The sequence below is a fragment of the Myotis yumanensis genome, unplaced genomic scaffold, assembly GCF_028538775.1.
Source record: "Myotis yumanensis isolate MYYU_CA2020_CCGP unplaced genomic scaffold, mMyoYum1.0.hap1 SCAF_8, whole genome shotgun sequence".
NCBI lineage: Eukaryota > Metazoa > Chordata > Mammalia > Chiroptera > Vespertilionidae > Myotis > Myotis yumanensis.
The window spans coordinates 16,653,156-16,676,449 of NW_027223759.1; the positions used below are offsets into that span (position 1 = coordinate 16,653,156).

Consider the following 23,294-nt stretch of genomic DNA (forward strand, 5'->3'; position numbering starts at 1 on the left):
CTCACAAGTTTTTTAAAAATATGCTTCCATTGATCTCAGAGAGCAAGGGAGAGGGAGAGAGAGAGAGAAACATCAATGATGAGAAAGAATCATTGATCGGCCGCCCTCTGCATGGCCCCCACTGGGGATCGAGCCCGCAACCAGGGCATGCACCCTTGACTGGAATTGAACCCAGGACTTTTCAGTCTGCAGGCCCATTCTCTATCCACTGAGCAAAACCAGCTAGGGCTGAGCTCACAATTGAATGAAGAAGACAGATGAGGCAATAGGGACAGGGAAAAGTAGAACCTAGAGCATGCAACAGGAACCAGAATTTGAAGCCTCCTTGTTCAGGCACAGACATAATAAAAAACCACCAGAGGGTTTCAAAGAAGTGGCGAAACTGCTGGCTTGTGTTTTCCATAGATATCTTTGTGGAGACTGGTCAGTTGGGAGCCAGGAAGACATGTTTGTTACAGAGACTCTTTTAGTCTATTCAAAAGATGATGGACTAAACTAGGAAAATGGTACCTAGGATAGAAGCAGTGGGACAGATTTAAAAAAATATCTCAGAAGGTATGGGGGGGAAAAAGAGAAGTCGATGGCTGATTTGATGATGAAAGGGGAAGAGTTAAGAATGACGTATATTTCTAATTTTGAGACTAGTGCTACCGTTAGTGAGAGAATGCAAGAGGATCATCGTTTTCTTGGGCGTGTTGGGGCAGGAGGAGTTGCTAATTTCAGTTTTGGTATGAGTTTAGTGTGGCTCTTCTATAATCCAGCAGGAAATGTTCCTGAGCAGCTAGAAAATGAATCTGTCGCTGGAGGGTGGGGGTAGAGGCTGAAGGCGCAGTGTAATAATCAATTTTGAAATAGCATACAGGAGAAAATTGAAACCATGTAAGTGAATGATATGGCCGAAGAAGAATCTATAAAGTGAAAAAAAAAAGCATAGATTGAGACTGAAACCCAAGGAACTTCAATAACTAGTGAGTAAATGACATGCAATGAGCTCATGTCAGAAGCATGGGGGGAAATAACAGAGTTTAATGAGTTAATTACAGCATCCTTGAAGCCCAATCAGAAGTGAACTTCAGGCAACAGGGTAATCATCAGTGTCAAATGCAAGGAGAGGTCTAGTAAAATAAGAACTACTGGTAGTATTTCAGTTGTCCTTGTTGAGCTCACTAGAATTTAGGTTGTTGTGAATTGAGAAGCTAACTGAAGACAGAGGCAAGGGAAAAGGAAGGAGAGAGAAAGAGGGGACAGGACATGTGCTAAAGAAAATTTGTTAAGAGACTTGTGTAGGATATTTGAGATTTAAACATATTTATAAGCTGAGGGGATAAGAAACAATGGAAGACAAAGGAGAATGAAGGCATGGCTGAAGTGGTACTATCCTTTCTCAATACAAGTCCATGTGTATTTAAAGATGTATATTCTGTTTCAACTCTGTACTTTATATAAACAATAATTTAGCACAATAAGGATATGGAATAATATGACTTTCAATAAAATTAGTGTTCTACAGTAGAACATTTATGGAAATATCAGAAAGAGAAATTATCATATATCAGTATAACATTATAAAATATCTGGAATTTCAAATATTGAGCTGTTTAATATTTGCCAGTAACATAGTTGAGTTTTTTTTAAAAAATCTTTATCGTTAATATATTTTCATAAAAATCTCCAAATTCTTAAATGAAAATGGAGGAATATTTAAAAATTAAAATAGTGTAGACAATAATTCCACAACAGCCTGTCTTTCCTCCTCTCCATCAACAGAAATTATTTCACTAAATAAATTTAAAAATATAAAAAAGAATTGACAATAAAGAGTAAGAACATAGAAGAAATTTAATGATATAAAATCATGCCTCTAATATTAACAGATATTTAATAAAGTTTTTAAAAAATGCCCTTCTGAAACATAAATATCCCAGTCCATGTCTAAAAACCAAATTAAATTGACATTTATCCTGGACTAGTGGCGCTAGTGAGGAAACCATAATCCCTGTCCTTATGGTCATTTAATTACACAGTAAATTTAGTTTACAAGTCCTCTTTAAAGATTTCTGTCTGGCTGATTTCAAATATGAAAATGGTCCCTAAGATTTAAATTGTTGCTCATCATTTCAACATGTGGGCAAAGGTCTCTAAGAGACAGATTTAAACTGTTGAGAATAAAAATTCACAGCACTGTGACTTCCTAGTGGTCCAGAGCTGTCTTGCCTATTTCTGAAGTTGGCTATCACTCACTATATCTGATGCCCGGCAGGTGTTTAATGAGAAAAGACTGCTAAACTATAGTCCTTTAGTCAAGCCCAAAAGAGACAACATTATTGTTTTCTTTTCTCTAGGAATATTAGTGAGAATCTCCTGACAGGTGCTAAATGGATCACCTACTTTTAAGAAAGTATCTAAAGAACTGATTAGAGCCAATTTATCTAATGCACTTTTAGAGTAGTAAATGTGCTTTCAAGGTATTAAACAGATAATTTCATTTTCAGAAAATCATTAAACAGTATTCAAAGGAAGAAGTTTCCTTCTTAAAAAAAATAAGTGATTTGAAAGACTATGTCCATTAACTTTGTTCTTGAATGATCTGGCTGACATAATATTGGCATGTGAAAGAAACGTTGTTTTCCAAAGGGGAGCTGGCCTGGTGGGCTCACACTTCCTAATAGGGTAGTAATTACAAGTGTTTTGGAATAAAAATAGTCACTCGTCCCATCATGCCCCTGCCCTTGCGATCTTCGTGGGCTTCGCAGAGCACTCCACTGCTTCAGGGACAGATCTCAAAGCACAGGGCTTCCCAGCAGGGCTGTACAGAGGGGACTCAGGAAGCAGGGGCATTTCTAAATTCTGTGTGTGCCTGGGGCCACAGAACTCTCATGAAGTGAGTGCACCCGGACCACATGGAGGCTATCAGGAAAACAAACAAACAAACAGACAAAAAAAAACAGCACTTAACTAAATAAAAGCAAAACCAGAAATCCTTCAGTAGCTCATTACAGAGCCCATGTACCTTGGAAGATGCCAGGGAGTATTCTATTCAAGTTCTGTCTCCCCACCATTCTGTAGCAGTGAATTTAAAAACATCTTTGCATTTACTGGGAGTTCCCAAATGATCTGGTCAGATTTGTTCCCTATTACACCTGCCTACTCCCTCTTGGCTGACATCCACCTTTTGTTGTTGTAAATTGATATCTTCATTGTCTCTCCTTCTACTTCCCCCCATGATCTGTGTCTTCTTTTGTTGTATAATCATGATTTAAAGGGGCCGAGGGGAAGACACACCAGTGACACACGCAGACTGGGGCTCTGTGATCTCACTTTCATTTCCCTAATGGCTTCCTTGTAATTAGATTCGCAAAAACAGCAAAAGGCCTCCTTTTGAATGGCAACAGCTGTTGACAACATTATATTAAAAAATTTACTGGTTTAATTTTAGCCGCAAAACAATAAAACCCTCCTGTGGATGATTATTTTAGCGGCAAAGTTTTCCCTTTCAGTTGCTGGTGCTTCTGCTCCAGCGGTACCAGTAGTTTCTTCATGAAATACTCTTAACCCACGCGTGCCAAAAACTCACCAGGGGAGCAGTTTATTCCTTCTAGTTTCCTAGAAGTACAGTATCTGTGTGACTACTTCAGTGCCCTCACCCTGTGTGCTTATATCTAAACCAGTGAGTGGCATTAGCTCTCCCAAGCTGAATTTGAATTTGAATGGCACAATATGGCATTACCTTTGAGGACCTGCCATTTCACAGGGTGACTTAAACTGATTTCTTGACCTGAAGGAAACTGTAGCAACATCTGCAAATTAATGCTTTCCTGGCAGAAGATAATGTTGTTTGCTTCATTTCTCCAACATCCCCAACAGCTAGCCCTTAATCTGGTAGAAAATCTCTTTATGGAATCTCATGCTTTCCTGCCAGAAATAATGTAACCAAGATAATTCTCAACAAGTAGATGCGTTTGTACATGTGTGTGCACATGGGTATGGGCACTCACAAGAGAGATCAGGTTTTATGGGCAGAAAGGAGATAGAGCATGTGAAACTGCTCTCGACTCTAAAATTATTCACATTCTGGAGAAAAGAAAAAGAAAATATCTTACTAGCATAGATTTGTTGAAAAAAAATAGTTGTTGGGATTTGTTAGGTAACTGACATTATTTCCATTATAGTGCAGTACTTTTCTTCTTTCTGTAAAATGTCTTTGTTATTCAGCTGTTATCAGCATCAGAGATAAATCTACTTTTTATTTATTTTATGACATCTTTTTGAAAAACAGAAAAATGTGTGTCCATATTTGAATTGTCTTACATCAAACAAAAAAAAATTCTCAGTTATAGGTTAACCTGTAACACAATTATTTTCAAAAAAAGCACTTGTAATTTTATTAAAACACACATTACTTAAGTTCCCTTTTTTTCTGCCCCTACTACTTTTGCTTATATTTTGTTGATGGAGTAATCCAAGGCAGTATTTACCAAAGAGAGCTAACCTTACTTTAAACTGGTTGTAACAACAAAGAAACAGAAACAGAAAACCTCTGCTAAAGATTTACTAAATACACATCCTAAAAGCAAGATTACTATCTTGTCTTTTCTGATAACTTCAATCTCTTGTAAGTTTGAAAGAATTTTCACACTCCATACAAAGTATACCCGACACCAGCTTCATGAAGATGTCAATAAAACAGTTCTGGTTAAATGGAAATATTTCAAAGGGTATACATTTGCTTCCTTAAGCCATTCTCTTAGAAAGGATTTTTCTTAAAGTCAACATGTTAAATATAAAGATGAATAGAATTTTGTATGAGAACCCTACACATTTTGTAGCCTGTGTCAGGGATGCAGGCATGGGCGTGGGCCTTCGGATTAGCAATACACACAAGCCTGAGTCCCTGTCAGCCGACGCTTACCCCTGCGTGCAGTTGGGATGGCACGGGTGGCACTCCCGGTCCTGATCGGCATACTTGAAAATGAAACTATTTGCCCCCTGTAAGCCATCTGGACATTTTTCCACACAGTTTGGGCCGTCCTTAAAATGGGAGCACTTTGTACAGTTGTCGGGCCCCTGAAATATGAAAAACAAAATAAAATAAAGAAAAATAGGTGCCATTTACTCTGAAATGTATTCAGTTGGCTTAGATACTGAGACTTGAGTGGGCGGTCAATACACCTCGATGGAATTGGGGGACATTTTCAGTAATAAAAATGGGGATGTAGCTCTTTTAGCTTTTTGATCAGCAACATTTCCCAAGGACTTTTCCAGAACACCAGTATTTTCATGATTCAGGAAATCATGACTGCTGAGGTTCAATCAAACACCTGTCTATATCTCTATTTTGATGTGAGACTTAGAGCTTTGAAAAAAATAAATTATCCTATGACACCTAATCCCTATTCAAACTGAAGAGTTTGCTATTGGAAACTTCTTATTTCCTACCAGAAAAGAATACTTCACATGCTTCCAATTTTAACACCTGCTCATGGGTACTTAGGCACGTAATGCCTTCTATTATACAAAATCATTTACTGTGCAAGTATGCTCAGTGGCATGACTTATTGTACAAGACAAGAGACATGCTGATGTCTGCTTGCAGAACACAAGAATATAACTTACTATGAGTAAATTAGGCAGCTACAGTGGCAACTAGAAATTATTTTTCTATAAAATTGTAATGCAAACTAATGTCCAGGTAAATCAAAAGTTATAAAAATTATGAAACTAAAATTAAATTCACATTTAAACTTTAAGTACACTATAATAAGACAAATTGTTTTTGTTTATATTTTTCAAGTGTCTCAACTATTTCATTGTGTTATCATTATACAAAACCTGATATCCTAAGCTGAAATAACTAAAAAATGTCTTGGCAAATCTCAAAAGAAATGAAATGTACTGTTTCTCCACCTCATTTCAATTATAAAGAGATTTAAATAAATATATGTATGTCTAACGCTTATTCTTTTATCATTATATTCCTAAAGCTTTTAAGAACCTAGGTTCAGTGACTGAACTAATAAATGCAATAATATAAAACATAGGTGAAGGCAATATTCTTCCTTATCTCTGATGTTAAGCTACCCCTGTATTCACTAAATTAGACAGACAACTATAAGATAGACCACATCCTGATGGAAACAATGCATTTTTTTCTCAGTGACAATGTTTATCCCAAGTAGCAATTGTAAGAGACAAAACTGCTTTTCACCAGTAACCAATTCTCTTCCACTTCCAGTTACATGGAATCTTGAAATTCTCTTCTCACCAGAAGTAAAGTATATTTTGCTTTGGGCAATGAAATTAAATAGCAGCATTTCTAGAACTGACAATGCTAAACTCTTCAACCTTCTCTTTTCCTGCTTCTGTGATGCAGGGACACCATGTAATAACAGAATGATTAAAATAAACTAATAAACTAAGTATTTACTAGAATAATTTATGCCATAGGAGCCAGCATGAGGAATATAAGGAGCATGGATTTCTCTAGCAGTCTGACATGGTCAGAGAAGATGGCAAATTCTTGATTACTCTAAATATACATTTCCAAAGTGTCAGTCTCTCTAAAAGAGATTTTATTATTCTATGACTCATGGTGTCTAAATATGTTAGTTTTAAAAGAAGTCTTATATCAATATATCTTTAATAACCCATTATGAAACTTTATTTCCCTGTGTTTGTTCATGACATTCTTTACAAAATCTCTATTTCCCATGCTGTGGATAAAATATACTTTCCATTACTATCCTAGTGGCTGCATATGCCCTTTGCATACATACTTGGGGATCATTAAGTATTAAACTGTCTTTTAGACTGGTTCTTCAGGCCAAATCACACCACTTCTTTTTCTCAGAGGTCTGATTTCTCCAAGTTTTCCACATCCTTCTTTAGATGAAGTTCCAGTACAGCTGTTGGGGTCTAGTGAGTTTGGAGGGCTCAATTATTTTTTTCTAAGTTAATTAAGTGATGAATGATCACTGTGGCAGAAAAATTAATAATATTTAATTTTAAGATAAATTCTTATGGAGAAATGTTGAGGCTTTGGCTACAACCAAATGTTGGTCCCTAAGTCATCTACTGAGAGATGACTCAATACACAAATGAACTGGAAATTTGTCTAATAAAGGATGGATATGACACTTTAGAATGACAAACATATACCAATTTCATTATTAAGAAAAAGCCTGAACGTTGGGACTCAAAGGGAAGACTGAAAAGCAATGATCATGTTCTCTGTAAGGCTAACTTCAAACTCTATATATGTCAATTTACCCATGAAGACCTTCCTGATCCAAAACCCTCTACCACACCCTCTCCTAAAATTTACATAGCTCTATTTTCCTCTTTGCCATAGTATTTATCACACCGCTTAAGACTTTCGTTTGTATTTGCCTTCCTCCATTTTCAATGGACCTTCACAATGCCATAATAGTTAAATAATTAAACACAGAATATTATAGTTTACCTCAAAACAACACCAACTTTCACATTTTCAAATCTGCATATTTCTGCATTCCAGATTCTTATTCAAAGCATAGCTCAAACATCACTTCTGTATGGCCTGCTTTGATGGCCTACTTTCCATCCCAAAGACAGATTTAGTTTCTCCCTCAACTATGTTCCTATAACAATCCTATATTATAAAAGCCTAATATGCTAAGTGTCCAGTCGAGTTAGCTCTTCAACCAATCAAAGTGTAATATGATAATGATATGCTAAGGCTACTTAACCGCTTGCTGTGATGTGCACTGACCACCAAGGGGCAGACACTCCTAGGTTAGCTTGCTGCTGGGTTCCAGCCAATTGGGACTGAGTGAAATGGGCTGGACACACCCTGGAGCCTTCCCATGGTCCCTCCCTAGCAGGCCAACCTCCTGTGTCCTTCCCTGGCCCTGATGATTGTGCACTGGTGGCATCCCTTGGCCCGGCCTGTGCCCTCTCACAACCCAGGACCCCTCAGGGGATGTTGGAGAGCCAGTTTCAGCCCGATCCCTCTGGCCAGGCTGAGGGACCCCCCTGGTGCACGAGTTTGTGCACTGAGCCTCTAGTTTATACATATTTTCGTTTATCAATTATTTTGCTTCTAGTTAATTACTTGTTCATCTCTGTTTTCTTTTCAACACAGTGCAGTCTTCAGGGTCAAATCCATATTTCCTTTTAGAATACATAACCTGGGACTTAAATATTTAAGAAATTGAAATTTTACATATTTTACCTCCATTACCAAACTTAAAAATCTCTTGAGGGTGAAGTATCAAACATGATCCCCCATTACATGCTATAAATACCTATAGAATGAATGGATGAGCAATACAGCATGATACAAACACTCATACATGAAACTCAATAAGGCAACACAAGCACAGATGTCCTCAGGCTTACCGGTCCATGGCACGTGAGGATGCCATCTTCCATCTTCTCACACTGGGGGTCACACTCCACGCAGATGGAGCTGTTCGCAAACTCCCGAAATTCTCTGTGAAAACATCAGCTGCGTGAGGTGGTGTAAGCAAACAAGCTGTCAATTTAACAAATGAAGGAACATCTGCTAAAAGTCCTATTGGCAGAGTAAATTCTAGAGTTTGTTTCTCTCTGTGCCAGGAGCATCAGAATCATTTCCCTGTACATTAAGGAGTAAGTTCTCCATTAGGAGGGAAGATAAACTGCAGCCAGATGGCTCTCCTTGCCCTCCACTGGGTTCAACGATAGACTCATTCAGGAAACCTCTCACTTGTGAGAGATACTGTAGCCATTTCAAAAAATAAAACAAGTATAACTCTTCTGATGACACAGCAGAACCGTTTTAACTTTTGAAGCAAGGCTATCTCTATAAAATTTTACTCTTGGTGGAAACTTTGTTTTTTTAAACTCTGAAAGGACTATTGTATTTTTCTTGTTGCTAAGTTGCATGAATGTTCTCCATCCTTGTCCTTCAAATCCCAAGACTCTTTAATTTATTTTTGGTGCAACTTCAAAAAATGCTTTGATTTCTTTTCTTCTTTTAAAATATCTGCCATAGAGAATTAGAGAAAAGATCCTTTTACGGTAGATTTTATTTTATCAGATTATTGATCTAATATCATAACATTTTTTTTTCAGTTTAAACTCCTTTTGAAGTAATTCTATATGGCATGCAATAAAAATAGTTTAATGGTAACATTCTAAAACTTTCTAATTAAAATCTGGAATGATGATCATACCTCCTCACACCATTATATATTGTGACTATTTGAATATTAAATGGTATCCATATAAGTTTGATAATCCATATCTACTTTAAAATGTTCATTTTAATAATTGGTTATCAGTCATGTCCAATATGTTTAAACTATTCCATTCCCACTAGTGTATGAGTGGGTGCGGTACTGGGCAAAGGTAATTTAGAATGTCATTAACAAAATATGACTAAATATTTATAGCTACTGCATTGTTTTGTGCCTTTGTACTATGAGCTACCATTCCAACCTAATAGCATTGCAAATACAGCAATTATGGATTAATTAGGTGATAAATTCAAATTTATTTTTCCCTTGAGTGAAATATTTCCTTTTTTTCATAGTAAACTATCTCATTTGGTTACTGTAAAGCCTTAATAAGTGACAGAGGTCCAAAGCATGTGCTCTATTTTCTTTTGGATAGATTAAGATGACACCTACTCCAAGGCAAAATAATTAAATTTGGTTTTCAAAATGAATAGCATAAATCAATGGTTTAGCTATACATAAATGCAAATGTTTAATTACATGGATTTAACATTTTTAAAGTGCTAGTTTGCTATGGATTAAATGTTTTATGAATTTTCTCATGTTTAAAATTGTAATTAATTAAAACAGATTTTTTCTTGCACGTTTCATCAACATGAGTGATATAAAATACTTCACTAGGAAATCTGCAGAATATAAAGGGAAAAATGGCCTCCTATTGGGAGTATCTAAACTGTAAAGATAGTCAGAAGCATTACCTATTTAATGATAGTGCATGACAGTTACAACAAAGCTTGTGTCATCAGCAAATTATTTATTTTGCAGACAGGTTTCTGGGGTGACTAAAGGGTTATGGTACTAAATAAAGGTCATAATTATTGTGATACTAGAACATAGGCCATGCTTATCTATCTCTTCTCTAAAATCTCTTTTCTGGCACACAGGGTTGACGTAAAGTGAATATGATTAAAAATCACTACAGCCCTAGCCAGTTGGGCTCAGTGGATAGAGTGTCAGCCTGAAGACCAAAGGGTCGTGGGTTTGATTCTGGTCACGGGCATGTACCTCGGTTGCAGGATCCTCTTGGCCTAGGCCCTGGTCAGGAGACAACCTGTCAATGTGTTTCTCTCACATTGCTATTTCTCTCTGTCTTTCCCTCTCTCTCCCATGCTCTCTCAAACCAATGAAAAAATATCCTTGGGTGAGGATGTAAACAAAAAAATTAGACAATCTAGCTGCCTTTTCTTCTGTGGACTACATTTCCATTTGCAGGGCTTCTGGCTTTCTTCCTTTCTGCTCTCAGAACAGATACTTCTGACAGTTTCTCTGACTCCCGCTCTTTATCGTTACTGCCTCCATCATCGTTCTTTTTCTTCCTGGTCCACCTTGCCAGAGATTCCCTGTCACTGGAATCTGACCTACGAAATCAGTCTGCTAAGCATGAGCATTTATTCCTTGTTTTTGATGCTCTACATTTTTCAGTTTGTTGTGTGTCTGCTATCTTCTCCAATCCTATGATCAATAACAAATACTCTGAAGTCACACCCTTCTCAAATTTAAATCCCAGGATCCAGGCTAATATTTCCAGGCTTTAAATCCCTCAACTTCTCAAAGCTTCGGTTTTTTAAGTATCCTCTGTAAAAAGGAAAAAAAAATGTTTCAATGAGAGGTTGTGGTCATTAATGTAAAAACGCCTACAAAGAGCTTAGGCAGGCACTCTTTTTGATGCTTCTGTGTTCTTCAAGTTTCAGAAGTGTTTAATCACCGTGCCAGATAAGAAAAATGTAAGATTCCATTGCAATTAACTTTCTCTTTCATTTTGATAGCTTGTGCATTGTAGTTAAGGGTTGCCAAAATATAGTGACTCCAATGATTTGAATTTTGAGTGTTAATAGCCAACAATTGGCTGATTTTCAAGTGCTCTATTTAGGGTTTCTTCTTTTATGATAATAAACCTCTTTTATAAATAAGAATAAGATTTTGGTAATTGCCATACAGTATTTGTGTTTATTTTTAGCAGTTTCTAAGGTGACTTTTCTACCTAACCATTTGATCAGCTCATATTAATAGACAAAGAAAGAAAATAATGAGTTTTGATGGTCAGAACACTAGTAAGATTTTATTATCTATTCCTCATTTAATAATCACAACTATTTTATGAAGTTGGCACCGTTACTATTCCCAGTTTACAATGATTAGGTTATTTGTCCAAGGTTGGACATTTCGACTAGAAAGTGATGGTTAGCTTTGAATTCATTTTCCCTCAAATGTTGTTTTAACTACTAGGCAATGTTGGGAGAAATTATCCACTCCCACAAAACTGGAGATGGGGAAATACATCCTTGTTTGGGCAGACAAGAATTACATCAGATTCTTAGAAGATATTTTTATTTATTTTTTCAAATTAACACTGTGAGTATGATTTTCTAAGGCCCTATTACAATTTCAAAATATATAAAAAGTTTTAAATTTCTTTAATACATTTCATTTAATAACATGGAAAATGGTAAGTTTTCAAAAACAATCAGGTAATTATTGTTTACTGGTAATTTTCCTTTACTTAGTTTTCATTTTTTTGCACAATTGAGAGAGAGGGTGATGTGTAGATCCACATATTTATCAATTTCATATTTCGGATAAGTTTAAAATGAAATATTTTTTAAAAAGCGATGGCATCTGGAAAGGAAAGAGAATGAACATGATGCCCTGGGTTGTAGTATTGGCTTGGGCTCCCTACAGTGTTACGAGCTTGGCCAGTACTAATTCTACCAGTTCTCAGTGATTATAAGATACTGCTGTAAAAAAACAGGAATCCTAGAATTCATTACTTCTTTAGAACTGCACATACATATTCAATAAACTTTCACTGTAATATTCACTTAATGGAATTAAAGTCTATTAGTTTCATTTTAGGGGTATCAATTGCCACCCACAAACAAGCATATTTTAATCTGAGCTACTTCATGTACAGAAAATATATTACTTTCATAAAAATAAACAACCATGAATACATTTCACTGAGACAAACAGCACATAATTTGTTATTCATTATCAATTTTATGAGCTGATTGTATCTTGCAAAAATAAGAAGCTGAAATTTTCCTGAAAAACAATTACATTTTAATTAAAAACTTTTATATTTAATTTTCTAATTTTAATCTTTTTCCTCTAAATTGTATGGACAGAATTGAATTTGGTCATCTTTCAAAGAAGAGACATATCATTATAAGTATGATTCAAAATAGCAGACTTGGGAGAGGTTTAGGGTTGAGGGGATCAATAGGGGGAAAAAGGGAAACCACTGTAATAACTCTAACAATAAGATAAACTAAAATAATATTACTATGTTTCAGACATTTTAATTTTTCTTTTATAAAATACAAATTTATAATGTTATTTGGGATCATGAAAACAGTTGCTAAAAATTGGACAATTCATGAGGCAGAAGAAGAAATTAAATAAAGAAATTCAAAACTGCAATTTTACAAAACTGTTGAAAGTATTCACTGTAAGCAATATAAAAAAAATTGACTCAGGGACAGTACTAAAAAATGTGTTATCACACTAATGAAGGATAACTATGATGCATGAAATGGCATGTTATGATAAAGTGATTTTATGAGCATGTGAGATGTCATGCAGCAAGGTATATACTAGGTTTTATTATAGTAATAGAAGAAATGTAAAACATTTTCTTTAAATTATTGCTTAGGTTATCTTTAGAAAGTGGCAGGACACTTAGAAAAACCTATTCAACTAGAAATTATGAAGGTAGTTTTTCTATAAGGCTAAGCAATTGTCAGAGACATAGAAAAGTGTGTCATTCCTAAAATAAAATAAAATAAAATAGACATGCAACCTAAATGGAAAACATAAATGAAAGTTATGTATAATTAAAGGTGAACATTAGTAGGAAGTATAAAAATAAAGACTATTGGCACATACAAAAGGAAAGATTGCTTATATGACAATCCTTTTTATAAGGAGAGTAGAAATATATTTTTAAATTTTACTTGAAGTAAATTTCAATAATTTGTTAATAATTATTTTGTTACATGTTTTTAAAATGTGAATAATATTCAATATATATTTGGACTTGATATTTCCAATAATATTATTTCCTCTTTAAATAATTATTCTATAAGTTGTCTACTTTATGCAACTAAAGTTCTCCTTAAAAATCTTGGCCTGTATACCCAAACTGAAATTTTACAATATTCTTATAATTTTACAATCTGAATCAACCAGTACCTCAAAGGTCAAGAGGTAAAGGTGACATAGAAGATGTCTTACCCATCATAGAGGTTACAAGAGTCTATGCAGGTCCTGCCCCTGCTGAAGCGACGGCAGGACAGGCACTGGTCTGGCCCAGGTCCCCAACAGCCATCGCTTGAGCACAGATGGTTACACACCATTCCTTCAGCAGCTGAAATAAACACCAAAATCAAGAGGAAATAAACAGAAGCTTGTGTCACAACTTACAATTTTAATATAAATCTTCCAAAGTATAGCTATTTCTGAAGGAGTTTGTTTGAAAAAGATCTATGGCAGACCACTTTAGTGGCCTGTCTAGTCACCATTATTCACACTATCCCCAACTTCTTCCATATTGCAGAGCTTAGTCACTGTGGTTGTATAGCGACATTGTGTTTTTAATCAAAATGAACAAATGTCAGTTGTCTATATCATAACTCTAGGGAGAAGGTGTGATAGAAATTAACCTTCCAGTTACGGTAAGGAAAAAAACATATCTTTCTCAAGCCAACATTTTGTTCTACAATTACACCAATCTTTTGGCTTCAATTCCATATGACAGCTTCATGAAGATAACAAATGATACTTGTTATAAAACAAAAATAATATTAAAGGAGCAAATGAGCATGGCTGGTGTTGCTCAAAGGTTGAGTGTTGACCCATGAACCAGGAGGTCACAGTTCATTTCCTGGTCAGGGCACATGCCTGGATTGCAGGCCCTATCCCCAGTAGGGGACGTGCAGGAGGTAGCTGATCAATGATTTTCTCTCAGCATTGATATTTGTCTCTCTCCCTCTCCCTTTCTCTCTGAAATCAACAACAACAACAACAAATATATATATATATTTAAAGAGCAAATGAAAGAAAAAAGGAATAGAAATAAGATACAAGTTTAAAGGTGTCTGCTGTAGTCTCAGTGTTTGGGTTTGCATTTTCCAAATTATTAAAGATGTTGAAACTCTTTTAATGTGCTTGTTTGATATCCATATATCTTGTTTGGTGAAGTGTTAGGAATCTTATGTCCATTTTATATTGGAATGGTTGTTTTCTTACTATGGATATTGAGAGTTTGTTATTAAATTCTGTAAATATTTTCTCTCAAGCCCTAGCCTTAACTTTTCCTGCTTTAATACTGTCTTTCAGAAAGAACTTTTAACTTTGGTAAATCCAATTTATCAATTTGTTCTTTTGTGAATTGTGCTCTGGGTATCATATCTAAGAAGTCTTTGTCTAACAGGATGTAATAAAGATTTGCTCTGATGTTTTCTTTTAGAATCTTTATGTGTTTTGATGTTACATTTATGTATACCAGCGGTTCTCAACCTGTGGGTCGCGACCCCTTTGGCGGTCGAACGACTCTTTCACAGGGGTCACCTAAGACCATCCTGCATATCAGATATTTACATTATGATTCATAACAGTAGCAACATTACAGTTATGAAGTAGCAACGAAAATAATTTTATGGTTGCGTCACAACATGAGGAACTGTATTTAAAAGGCCAGAAGGTTGAGAACCACTGAACGATCCATTTTGAGTTATGGTTGTGTATGGTATTGTATTAGTCAGGGTTCTAAGAGAAACAACATGATTCTAAAATACTGAATCAGCTTTGTATCCCTGGAATAAACCCCATTTGATTATGCTGTATATCAATTTTACATACTGTTGAGTGCTATTTGCTACTACTTTGTCAAGGATTTTTGCTTCCATATTCTTAAGAGGTACAATGGTTCATACTTTACATTTTTTCAGGGGCGTGGGGCACTTTTTGTTCACATATGGGTGCTAATCTTCAACTCTATCACGCAAAGTAGAAATGCTTATTCATTTGACAAATGGGCAGAGGTTCAGAGAGGCTAAACTGCTCAAGGCCACACGTGTCAGATTAGGGGTTGAAACCCAGTTCTGCCTGGGCTCATTACTGCCCAGTGGGGATGAAAGCCCTGCTCCCTTCTCTGCCTTCTCTGACACCACCTAGTGGGGAGTTTGGGCATTTCTTTGCAGCCTGGCGGAGGTGGGAAGTCGACTCCTACTCTTTAGATGCTGAGGTGAAGTTGGGGCTGCAGATTTTTTCTGTGACTTTTGGCTGGAGCTGAAAAGTTATTGCCTAAAAGTTTTTTGTCTTGCTCCTCTGCACCTTTCCAGGCCCTTTGGAAGAGAAAACAGACTTTTGTTGGGGGCTTTTTTGGTCTGCACCTGTTCTGAGTTGCCAATGTTTACACCTCCAGATCTGGCTTATATGAGACAACAATAAAATCTAGGGAACTCACATCTGTGTGCTTCTTGGATTTCAAGGTGCCAAACCTGCCTTCCTTCTTCTCTCTGCCTTCCAAAAAATTTTATGTTTCTTTTATATATATAATACTCATTGTTTTTAGTTGTAGTCAGCAAAAGGACTAGAGAAAAGGATATCTACCTCATCTTCCCAGGAGCAGAAATGTAGTATATCTCTTTAAACGACTGCAGTCTGTTTTAAAGTTATATTTTACTGCTTCATGCAAACTCTCAGAACATGAAAATAGGATACTTCCATTTCTCCATTCCTAACCTTTGAGCTATTGTCATACATTTTACTTTTCCAAATGCTATTCACTGCACATTCACAATTTTACACATTAGATTGTCTTTGGACATGATTTCAATAATAAGATAATTTTATATATGTATCCATGCAGTGTTCCTAATCCCATGTATAGAATCATATATTCATCTGGCATTGTTTCCTCCTGACTAACAAGCTTGCTTTACTATTTCTAGGAGGGTGGTTCTCCTCCCTGTGCTGCTCTCTTCTCTCTGGCACTGTCTGCAGACTTGAGCCTCCCTGGGCTATCAGTGCCGCCTCCTCAACTCAAGGAGTCTTTGGGGTTCTACTTGGGTCTCTCCAGACTGTGCTATGGCTCAAAAATTCTCCCAAGGTAGTTAGCCAGGACAATCACAAGGCTTGCCTCATTTGTTTCCTCTCTCTGCTTCATTATCTGATATCCACTCGCTTGCAATCTGTCATTTCATATATTTTGTCCATCTTTTGGTTGTTTCATTGAGGAACGGTATATATAATCCCTTTCATTCCATCCTGATAGAAGTAGACATCTGATATTTATTTCTAAAAAGCCAAAGTAAGATTACTTGATGTTTCTTGCTTCTTGCATATAGACACAATTTTTATATAGAATTTCTCCAAAATGCCCATAGCTTCTAAACATCCATAAACTTTATTGAAAATTATAGTTCCTTCTACTCTATTTTACCTTATTTTAATTTTTAACATTATTATAAATAACATAAAGGTGACTTTAAAAAATAACCTGAAAGAACAGAGATCAACTAGAGTGTTTTCCTGTGTATGTAGGATTGTCCCTCTTCTCAAATATATTTTCCTTTTTTAGGTAACTCTTCAGTTTGCAGACTTTGCTTAATTGAGGTACTCTCCATTTTTAAAGATGTATTAAATTTAAATAACATATATTATGATTATTTTTCTCTTCTCATGTGGAGACACTTCTTTTCAAAAGTTGAATGATTTGTTGCTCTACTTGGGAAATTCTAACAGTTTATCCCCTATATTGATTTTAAACTAATTACAAGAGTTCTTTCCTTCTGACCAATTCAGTTCTCTCACCGTGCAAAAGAAACGTCAGTAGAAATGGAATCTTAATATAGTTCTCATATCACTGATTCCTTTGGAGTATAAGTGACTTCCCACAGATTTGTGAAGATGTAAGAAGTAAGAAAGTTCAATCGAGCTGATGGAATATAAATGTATAAGAACAAAATCTATATAATAGCTTAAGAGTTAAAAAGGAGCAAAGATAAATGATATTAATGGGTATAAAGTTATAATACCCATTTTTATAAACATTCAGCAATTTTAAGGTTATTTATGAACTATTTCATAGTCTGAAACATATAAGAATTTATATATAATTATCATATATACTTGCTTATGGAACAAACATGTTTATCAGAGGAACCCATAACAAATGCAACTTGTAAAGACAAGTAGAATATATTCAAAATCATGTTGCTCAGTGTTATGAATCTCTGGTTCTTCATATTAATCACCTTCATATTGGTATAGAAAACATAATCAATGCCTCGAGTTCTTTGTTTACCTACTTGTCTAAGGCCATAAAATACATTTTAAGATTCTGCCTTCAGGTTGTTGATAAAGGTATCAGTACCTCTTTGTTATTGCCCATTTCCTGATAATTCATCAACTCCCTCATCTACTTATTTCTGCTTATTTATTATTTTTTTGGGGAAATGGACAAATGACTATTTTTGAAAGGAGGTAGGATAGTATAATATTGGGTTTTGGAACCTACAAATAGTCAACTTAATGTGAAGCCTGTTTATTTTTCATGTTCTTCTTTTAATTTATCTATATTTTGTAACACTTTTGGTAATAACCAAGTATCCCTTTGATAATAAGAACAATAATATAGAGACTTATTACAAAACAAAACAGAAAAAACACTATTTTTTTTTTTGTAGTTTGAAAACCTCTCACTCTTGTCCCTTCACCCTCCCTCTTCCAAAGCTGATAGGACTCTATAACAAGTGGAATTGTTTTGTCATATAGTAGTAATTTAAAACTTTTTGAGGATCCTCCATACTGTTTTCCATAGCTGCTGTACCAAAGTACACCCCTTTTCCCCGCATCTCACCAGCACTTTTCTCTTCTCTTTTGAAAATAGACAGTCTAACAAGTGTTAAGTGATATCTCACTGTGGTTTCAATTTGAATTTCTCTGGTGATTGGTGATGTTGAGCACATTTTCATACATTTGTTAATCATTTATTTGTCTTCTTTGGAGAAATGTTCATTCAAGTCCTCTGCCCATTTTTATTCAGATTTGTTTGTTTGTTTGTTTTGTTTTATTTTTATTTTTTGGTTATTGAGTTGTATGAGTTCTTTATATACTTTGGATATTAAGACCTTATCAGATACATAATTTGCAAATATTTTATCCCATTCTGTAGGTTCCCTATTAACTTTGTTGACTGCTTTTTTTGCTTTGAAAAATGTTTTAGTTTGATACAGTTCCACTTGTTTATTTTTGCTTTGTTGCTTCTGTTTTTGGGATTGTGTCCATAAAATCATTGCCAAGACCAATGTCAAGAGGCTTACCTCCTATGTTTTATTTTAGGAGTATTATGGTTTATGTCTTACATTTAAGTCCTTAATCCATTTTGAGTTAATTTTTCCAGCTTTCAGAGGCCACTTTGGCATTCCTCTGCTTGTAGATACATCATTCCAACCTCTGTTTCCATGGTCACATCACCGTCTCCTTTATTAAAATCAAATATCCCTTTTTCTCCTTCCTATAAGGTCACATGTGATTACATTTAGGGCCCACCCAGATAGTCCAGATTAATTTTCCAATCTTAAAATACACAGCTTGATTACATCTGCAAAGTACCGTTTGCCATATAAAGTAGCATTCACAGATACTGAGGATTAGGATGTGGTTATCCTTGGAGTTGGGATTATAAAATTCTATTGCAATAAGCACTTTATGTAGACATATATAAGTGGGAAGGTCATTATGGGTCTTTGGAAAATGTTGGAATAAGTTGAAGCCATAAAATTTAGGAAAAGGTAGGAGTGGAAGAATAAGACATACCCATTCACCATACTGAATAGGTGAAACAGGTGTTACCAAAAGTTTGTTCACTCTTAAGTGCTCTAGGTTCTATATCTCTGACTTGAGTGGGACCTGGGGAGAAAATTCTGGTAGAGGGATATATGACAGGCAGCTGTGACAGCAGTGATAAAATATTGATAAATCCTTGAATATTCTTAGAACACTGAGCACATTATAAAGTACTTTTCAGAAGGCACATTAACTTTAAAAAAGTAAAATAAGTTCATAAGTGTGTTGTTGAAGTTCTGAAGTAAATAAAATATAATAGTAAAATATATATTGTACTATAATTAATCAATGTGTAAATAATCATTAAATATCCCCTTTATTGTCTTGAATGCGTTAGATTAGTAAAAGGATAAAACAGAACACTATTGATAAAATGCTTTTTTGATCCATTCTTTCTTTTTGTCTCCCAAAACTGTTATTAAATATACAGTGTTAAGTCGCCCAACTGAAAATTTCCTACAATAGGTCCTTTTTGAGAGAACAAATCCTCAAAAGATGAAATGAATTACCAAGACAATGTGTTTTTAAAATATATTTCTGACTACAGAATAAAAAGAATAATGAGGGGTGTTATAAAATACAATAGAGTTTCTAAATGGATTTTTCTCAGACACTTGCCTCAGAAAGATCTGGTATTAAAAATGCAGAACCCTGGGTCCTCCCGATCTATATTAGTTTTCACTGTTATACCACTGTCTGTATTAGTGTATCAGGTCTGGTATAACAAAAATGCCACAAAATGATAGCCTAAAATGACATAAATTTATTCTACCACAATTCTATCACAGTTGTATCACAATTTATTCCATCACAGTTCTGCTTCAAAATCAAGGTGTTGGCTGGCTGGATCTTTCCTGGGGGGCATTCCTAGTTTCTGGTGATTGCTGGCGTTCCTTGGTTTTCCTGACTTATGACTGCGTAACTCCATTCTTTGACCCTGTCTTCATTGGTTGTCTTCCCTTTATGTGTGCATATGTCTTTACCTGATGTTCTCTTCTGTGTGCCTTCTGGTCTGATGTTCTCTTCTGTGTGCCTTCTGGTCTGATGTTCTCTTCTGTGTGCCTCTGTCTCTCTTTTCCTATTCTCACAAATTTCAGTGGATTAAGGGCCCATTCTAATCTAGTATAAGCTCATCTACATTTTAATTACATCTACAAAGAACCTCTCTCTACATAAGATCACATTCATGGTGCCAGGGGTTAAAACTTCAACACACACACACACACACACACACACACACACACACATTTCCTCATGAGAGGATATTTTTCCATTGATTTTTAGAGAGAGTGGAAGCAAGAGAGAAAGACAGAAAGAACTATAGATGTGAGAGAAACACATCGATTGGCTGCCTCCTGCATGAGCCCTGATCAGGACCCAGGCAGGGGAGGAGGTACATGCCCTTGACCAGAATCTAACCTGAGAAAAGGAAAAACATTTTTGAGGAATCAAGCATATACCTATTCATTGTTTAAGCTCTTAGGAGATCATTTTAAAATCCCTTAATATCTAGACTCCTATTCATTACTCTTATTCCTTCCACGTGTACCACTGGTTGAGTGAATGTGGGATAAAAAGATTAAGAATTAGAAAAAAGAAAAGCAAACTTCTGTCAAGAATCAGAAATGTATAAAACTAAGGATATAATCTAGGCTAAATTAAAGGACATGTCTCATTCAATGTAAACATACATATTTTGGTATATAATAAAATTTTGTACTTCTTGAGTCTATGTGGAATAGAAGAATGTGTAAGAACTTAAGTTCACTCACAATAGGAATCTCAGGTTACAATAGATCTCTTTTCTCTGGAAAATATTTTTCAGGATCCAAAACAGCTAAAATGTGAGTTCCTCACAAATTATATTATAGTATATGAAAATTGGTAACCTGAGCTACCTTAAACCCTTTATAAAAAAAAGGTGGAGTATTAGTAAATAAATCATTTTACTGACTACTTTACTTAGTAAGCTTAAATTATATTTGCTTTCTTAAGACTTTATATTTTCTTTTTTAAATATATTTTATTGATTTTTTACAGAGAGGAAGGGAGAGGGATAGAGAGTCAGAAACATCGATGAGAGAGAAACATCGATCAGCTTCCTCCTGCACACCCCCTACTGGGGATGTGCCTGCAACCAAGGTACATGCCCTTGACCGGAATCGAACCTGGGACCTTTCAGTCCGCAGGCCGATGCTCTATCCACTGAGCCAAACCGGTTACGGCAAGACTTTATATTTTTTTAAAAATGTCCTATATTATCAATTCACATATATCAAAAAAAAATTAAACATATGTGTTTATACCCTTGTAATTGTTCCAATGGATTAAATAAATAAGAAGGCATCCTGATAGCAAAATATTTCTTAGGGGATGTGACTTTTTAACAAGACTAATTCATCATAACCACAATTACAATACATTTTTATGAATAAACCATTTAAATTCTAAGTATTTTATTTGATATTTATCATAAGCAAGTCAAACAAATGCATAGTAGTGGAACTCTTAGGATGTAGAAGATAGTAGTACTCAGTAGAAAATCAGGAAAGTATAACACAGAAACAGTCTAGTTATGTACCCATGAAAACATCATCAACTTCTGTATAACAAAGAAATGATGGAGTGGATCAATAAGCATCAAAATAAGTGAGAAAAAAGATAGTGAACAAGAAATGCACTTATGAAATGAACTTTTTTCTTGAATAGCATTTCACACTTTTCAAAAGAAAACATCTTCATTTTTTCCACCACTCCCAAATGGGAAATACTCTGTTATCCTATGTTATCAAATTCACTGAAAGTGAACAGAAAATTCAATGGGGTGAATTTCTACAAACTGATTGGATCCAAAGAATTACCCAGATGTTTATTAAACATTTAGGTTTCAAGTTCCACTTACACCTATTGAATTTAAATCTCCACAGGTGGATGCTTATAATTAAGATTTGCACATACATAATCTTCTCTATATATAAAAGCATAATATGCAAATCAACTGGACGGCGGAACAAACAGTCGGCTATGACAAACACTGACCACTGACCCCAATGGGGAACTGGGAACTGGGGGTGGGTGGCGGTGGATGTGGGTGGTGTCAGGGCCCTGATTGCCCCACACACAGAGGGCACAGAGGGCAACCCTCAGCTGCAGCGGGGGGGGGGGGGGGGGGGGGGGGAAGGGGCGCAGGGGGGCGGGGCCGGCTGCCAGCAGCCAGGAAGATCGGCTCTGATCACAGGCCAAACCTAGGGACCCTACCTGTGCACAAATTTCATGTGCCAGGCCTCTAGTATACTATAAAACAAGTCACTTATTCTGGTTATTCTGCACCAACCATTCTTAAGGGTTGAGGAAAAGAAGTCTAGTATTCTGACCCACTGTAATTTTAACTGTTTGGTTAAATATAGAATGGGAGAAAATATTTAAAGCTTCTATTTTTTAAAAAATAAATATTTTATTGACTTTAGAGAGGAAGAGAGAGAGAGAGAGAGAGAGAGGAGAGAGAGAGACATCAGTGATGAGAGAGAATCATTGATCGGCTACCTCCTGCATGCTCCCCAACTCAACATATGCCCTGACCGGGAATCATATTGTGACCTCCTGGTTCGTAGGTTGATGCTCAACCACTGAGTAACACTAGCTGGGCTAAAACTTCTATGTTTTAATGTCTGAGTAATGTACTTACTACAGTTTTCAGCCTTCCTATTGTCCCGAATCACTATTCTTTGGTTGATGGTGCTGAAGAGCGTCGTCCAGTTGATGGTGTGATAGTAGCACAGGTTGCTGTTGTCAGTAATATAGATGTTTCCTGCACTGATTTCCTTCAGGGATTGGAACTGCAGGGAAGTGATGCCTTGTTGCTTGAGGATAAGCAAGGAGAGGCCACTAAAGAGAGGGGAGAGGGAACATGGAACAATTCTGGCCAGGACATTCATTTCTAAAGTAAAATATCAGGTGTCACATCTTACTCCTAAAGAAGATAAACAGACTACAGAGAGAGAATGAGTCAATAAATCTGTGCTCAGAATATTAATCTTTACATGCTATATACTGGAGGCTTTAACAGTAATACCCAAAAGAAACATGTTCACTTTTAGAAGTATGAATATTAATGATATCTCTCTCTTAGTATACTTATTTACCACTGATGTATCTGCACACTGCCTTCTCTCCTGCCCTCATATC

At 35.7% G+C, this 23,294-nt stretch overlaps 1 protein-coding gene across 4 annotated transcripts in view; it reads right to left on the bottom strand.

The window, feature by feature from the left end:
* The window catches only part of ERBB4 (erb-b2 receptor tyrosine kinase 4), a 901,667-nt gene that overhangs the window by 229,233 nt on the left and 649,140 nt on the right, over window positions 1–23,294 (bottom strand). For all 4 annotated transcript variants that reach the window (XM_070422057.1, XM_070422055.1, XM_070422058.1 and 1 more), the window contains exons 12-15: window positions 22,795–22,994; window positions 13,491–13,623; window positions 8,377–8,470; window positions 4,910–5,064 (exon numbers count right to left, since the gene is read on the bottom strand). In XM_070422057.1, the coding sequence (XP_070278158.1) occupies window positions 4,910–5,064; window positions 8,377–8,470; window positions 13,491–13,623; window positions 22,795–22,994 (582 nt within the window). The remainder of the gene's footprint in view (window positions 1–4,909; window positions 5,065–8,376; window positions 8,471–13,490; window positions 13,624–22,794; window positions 22,995–23,294) is intronic.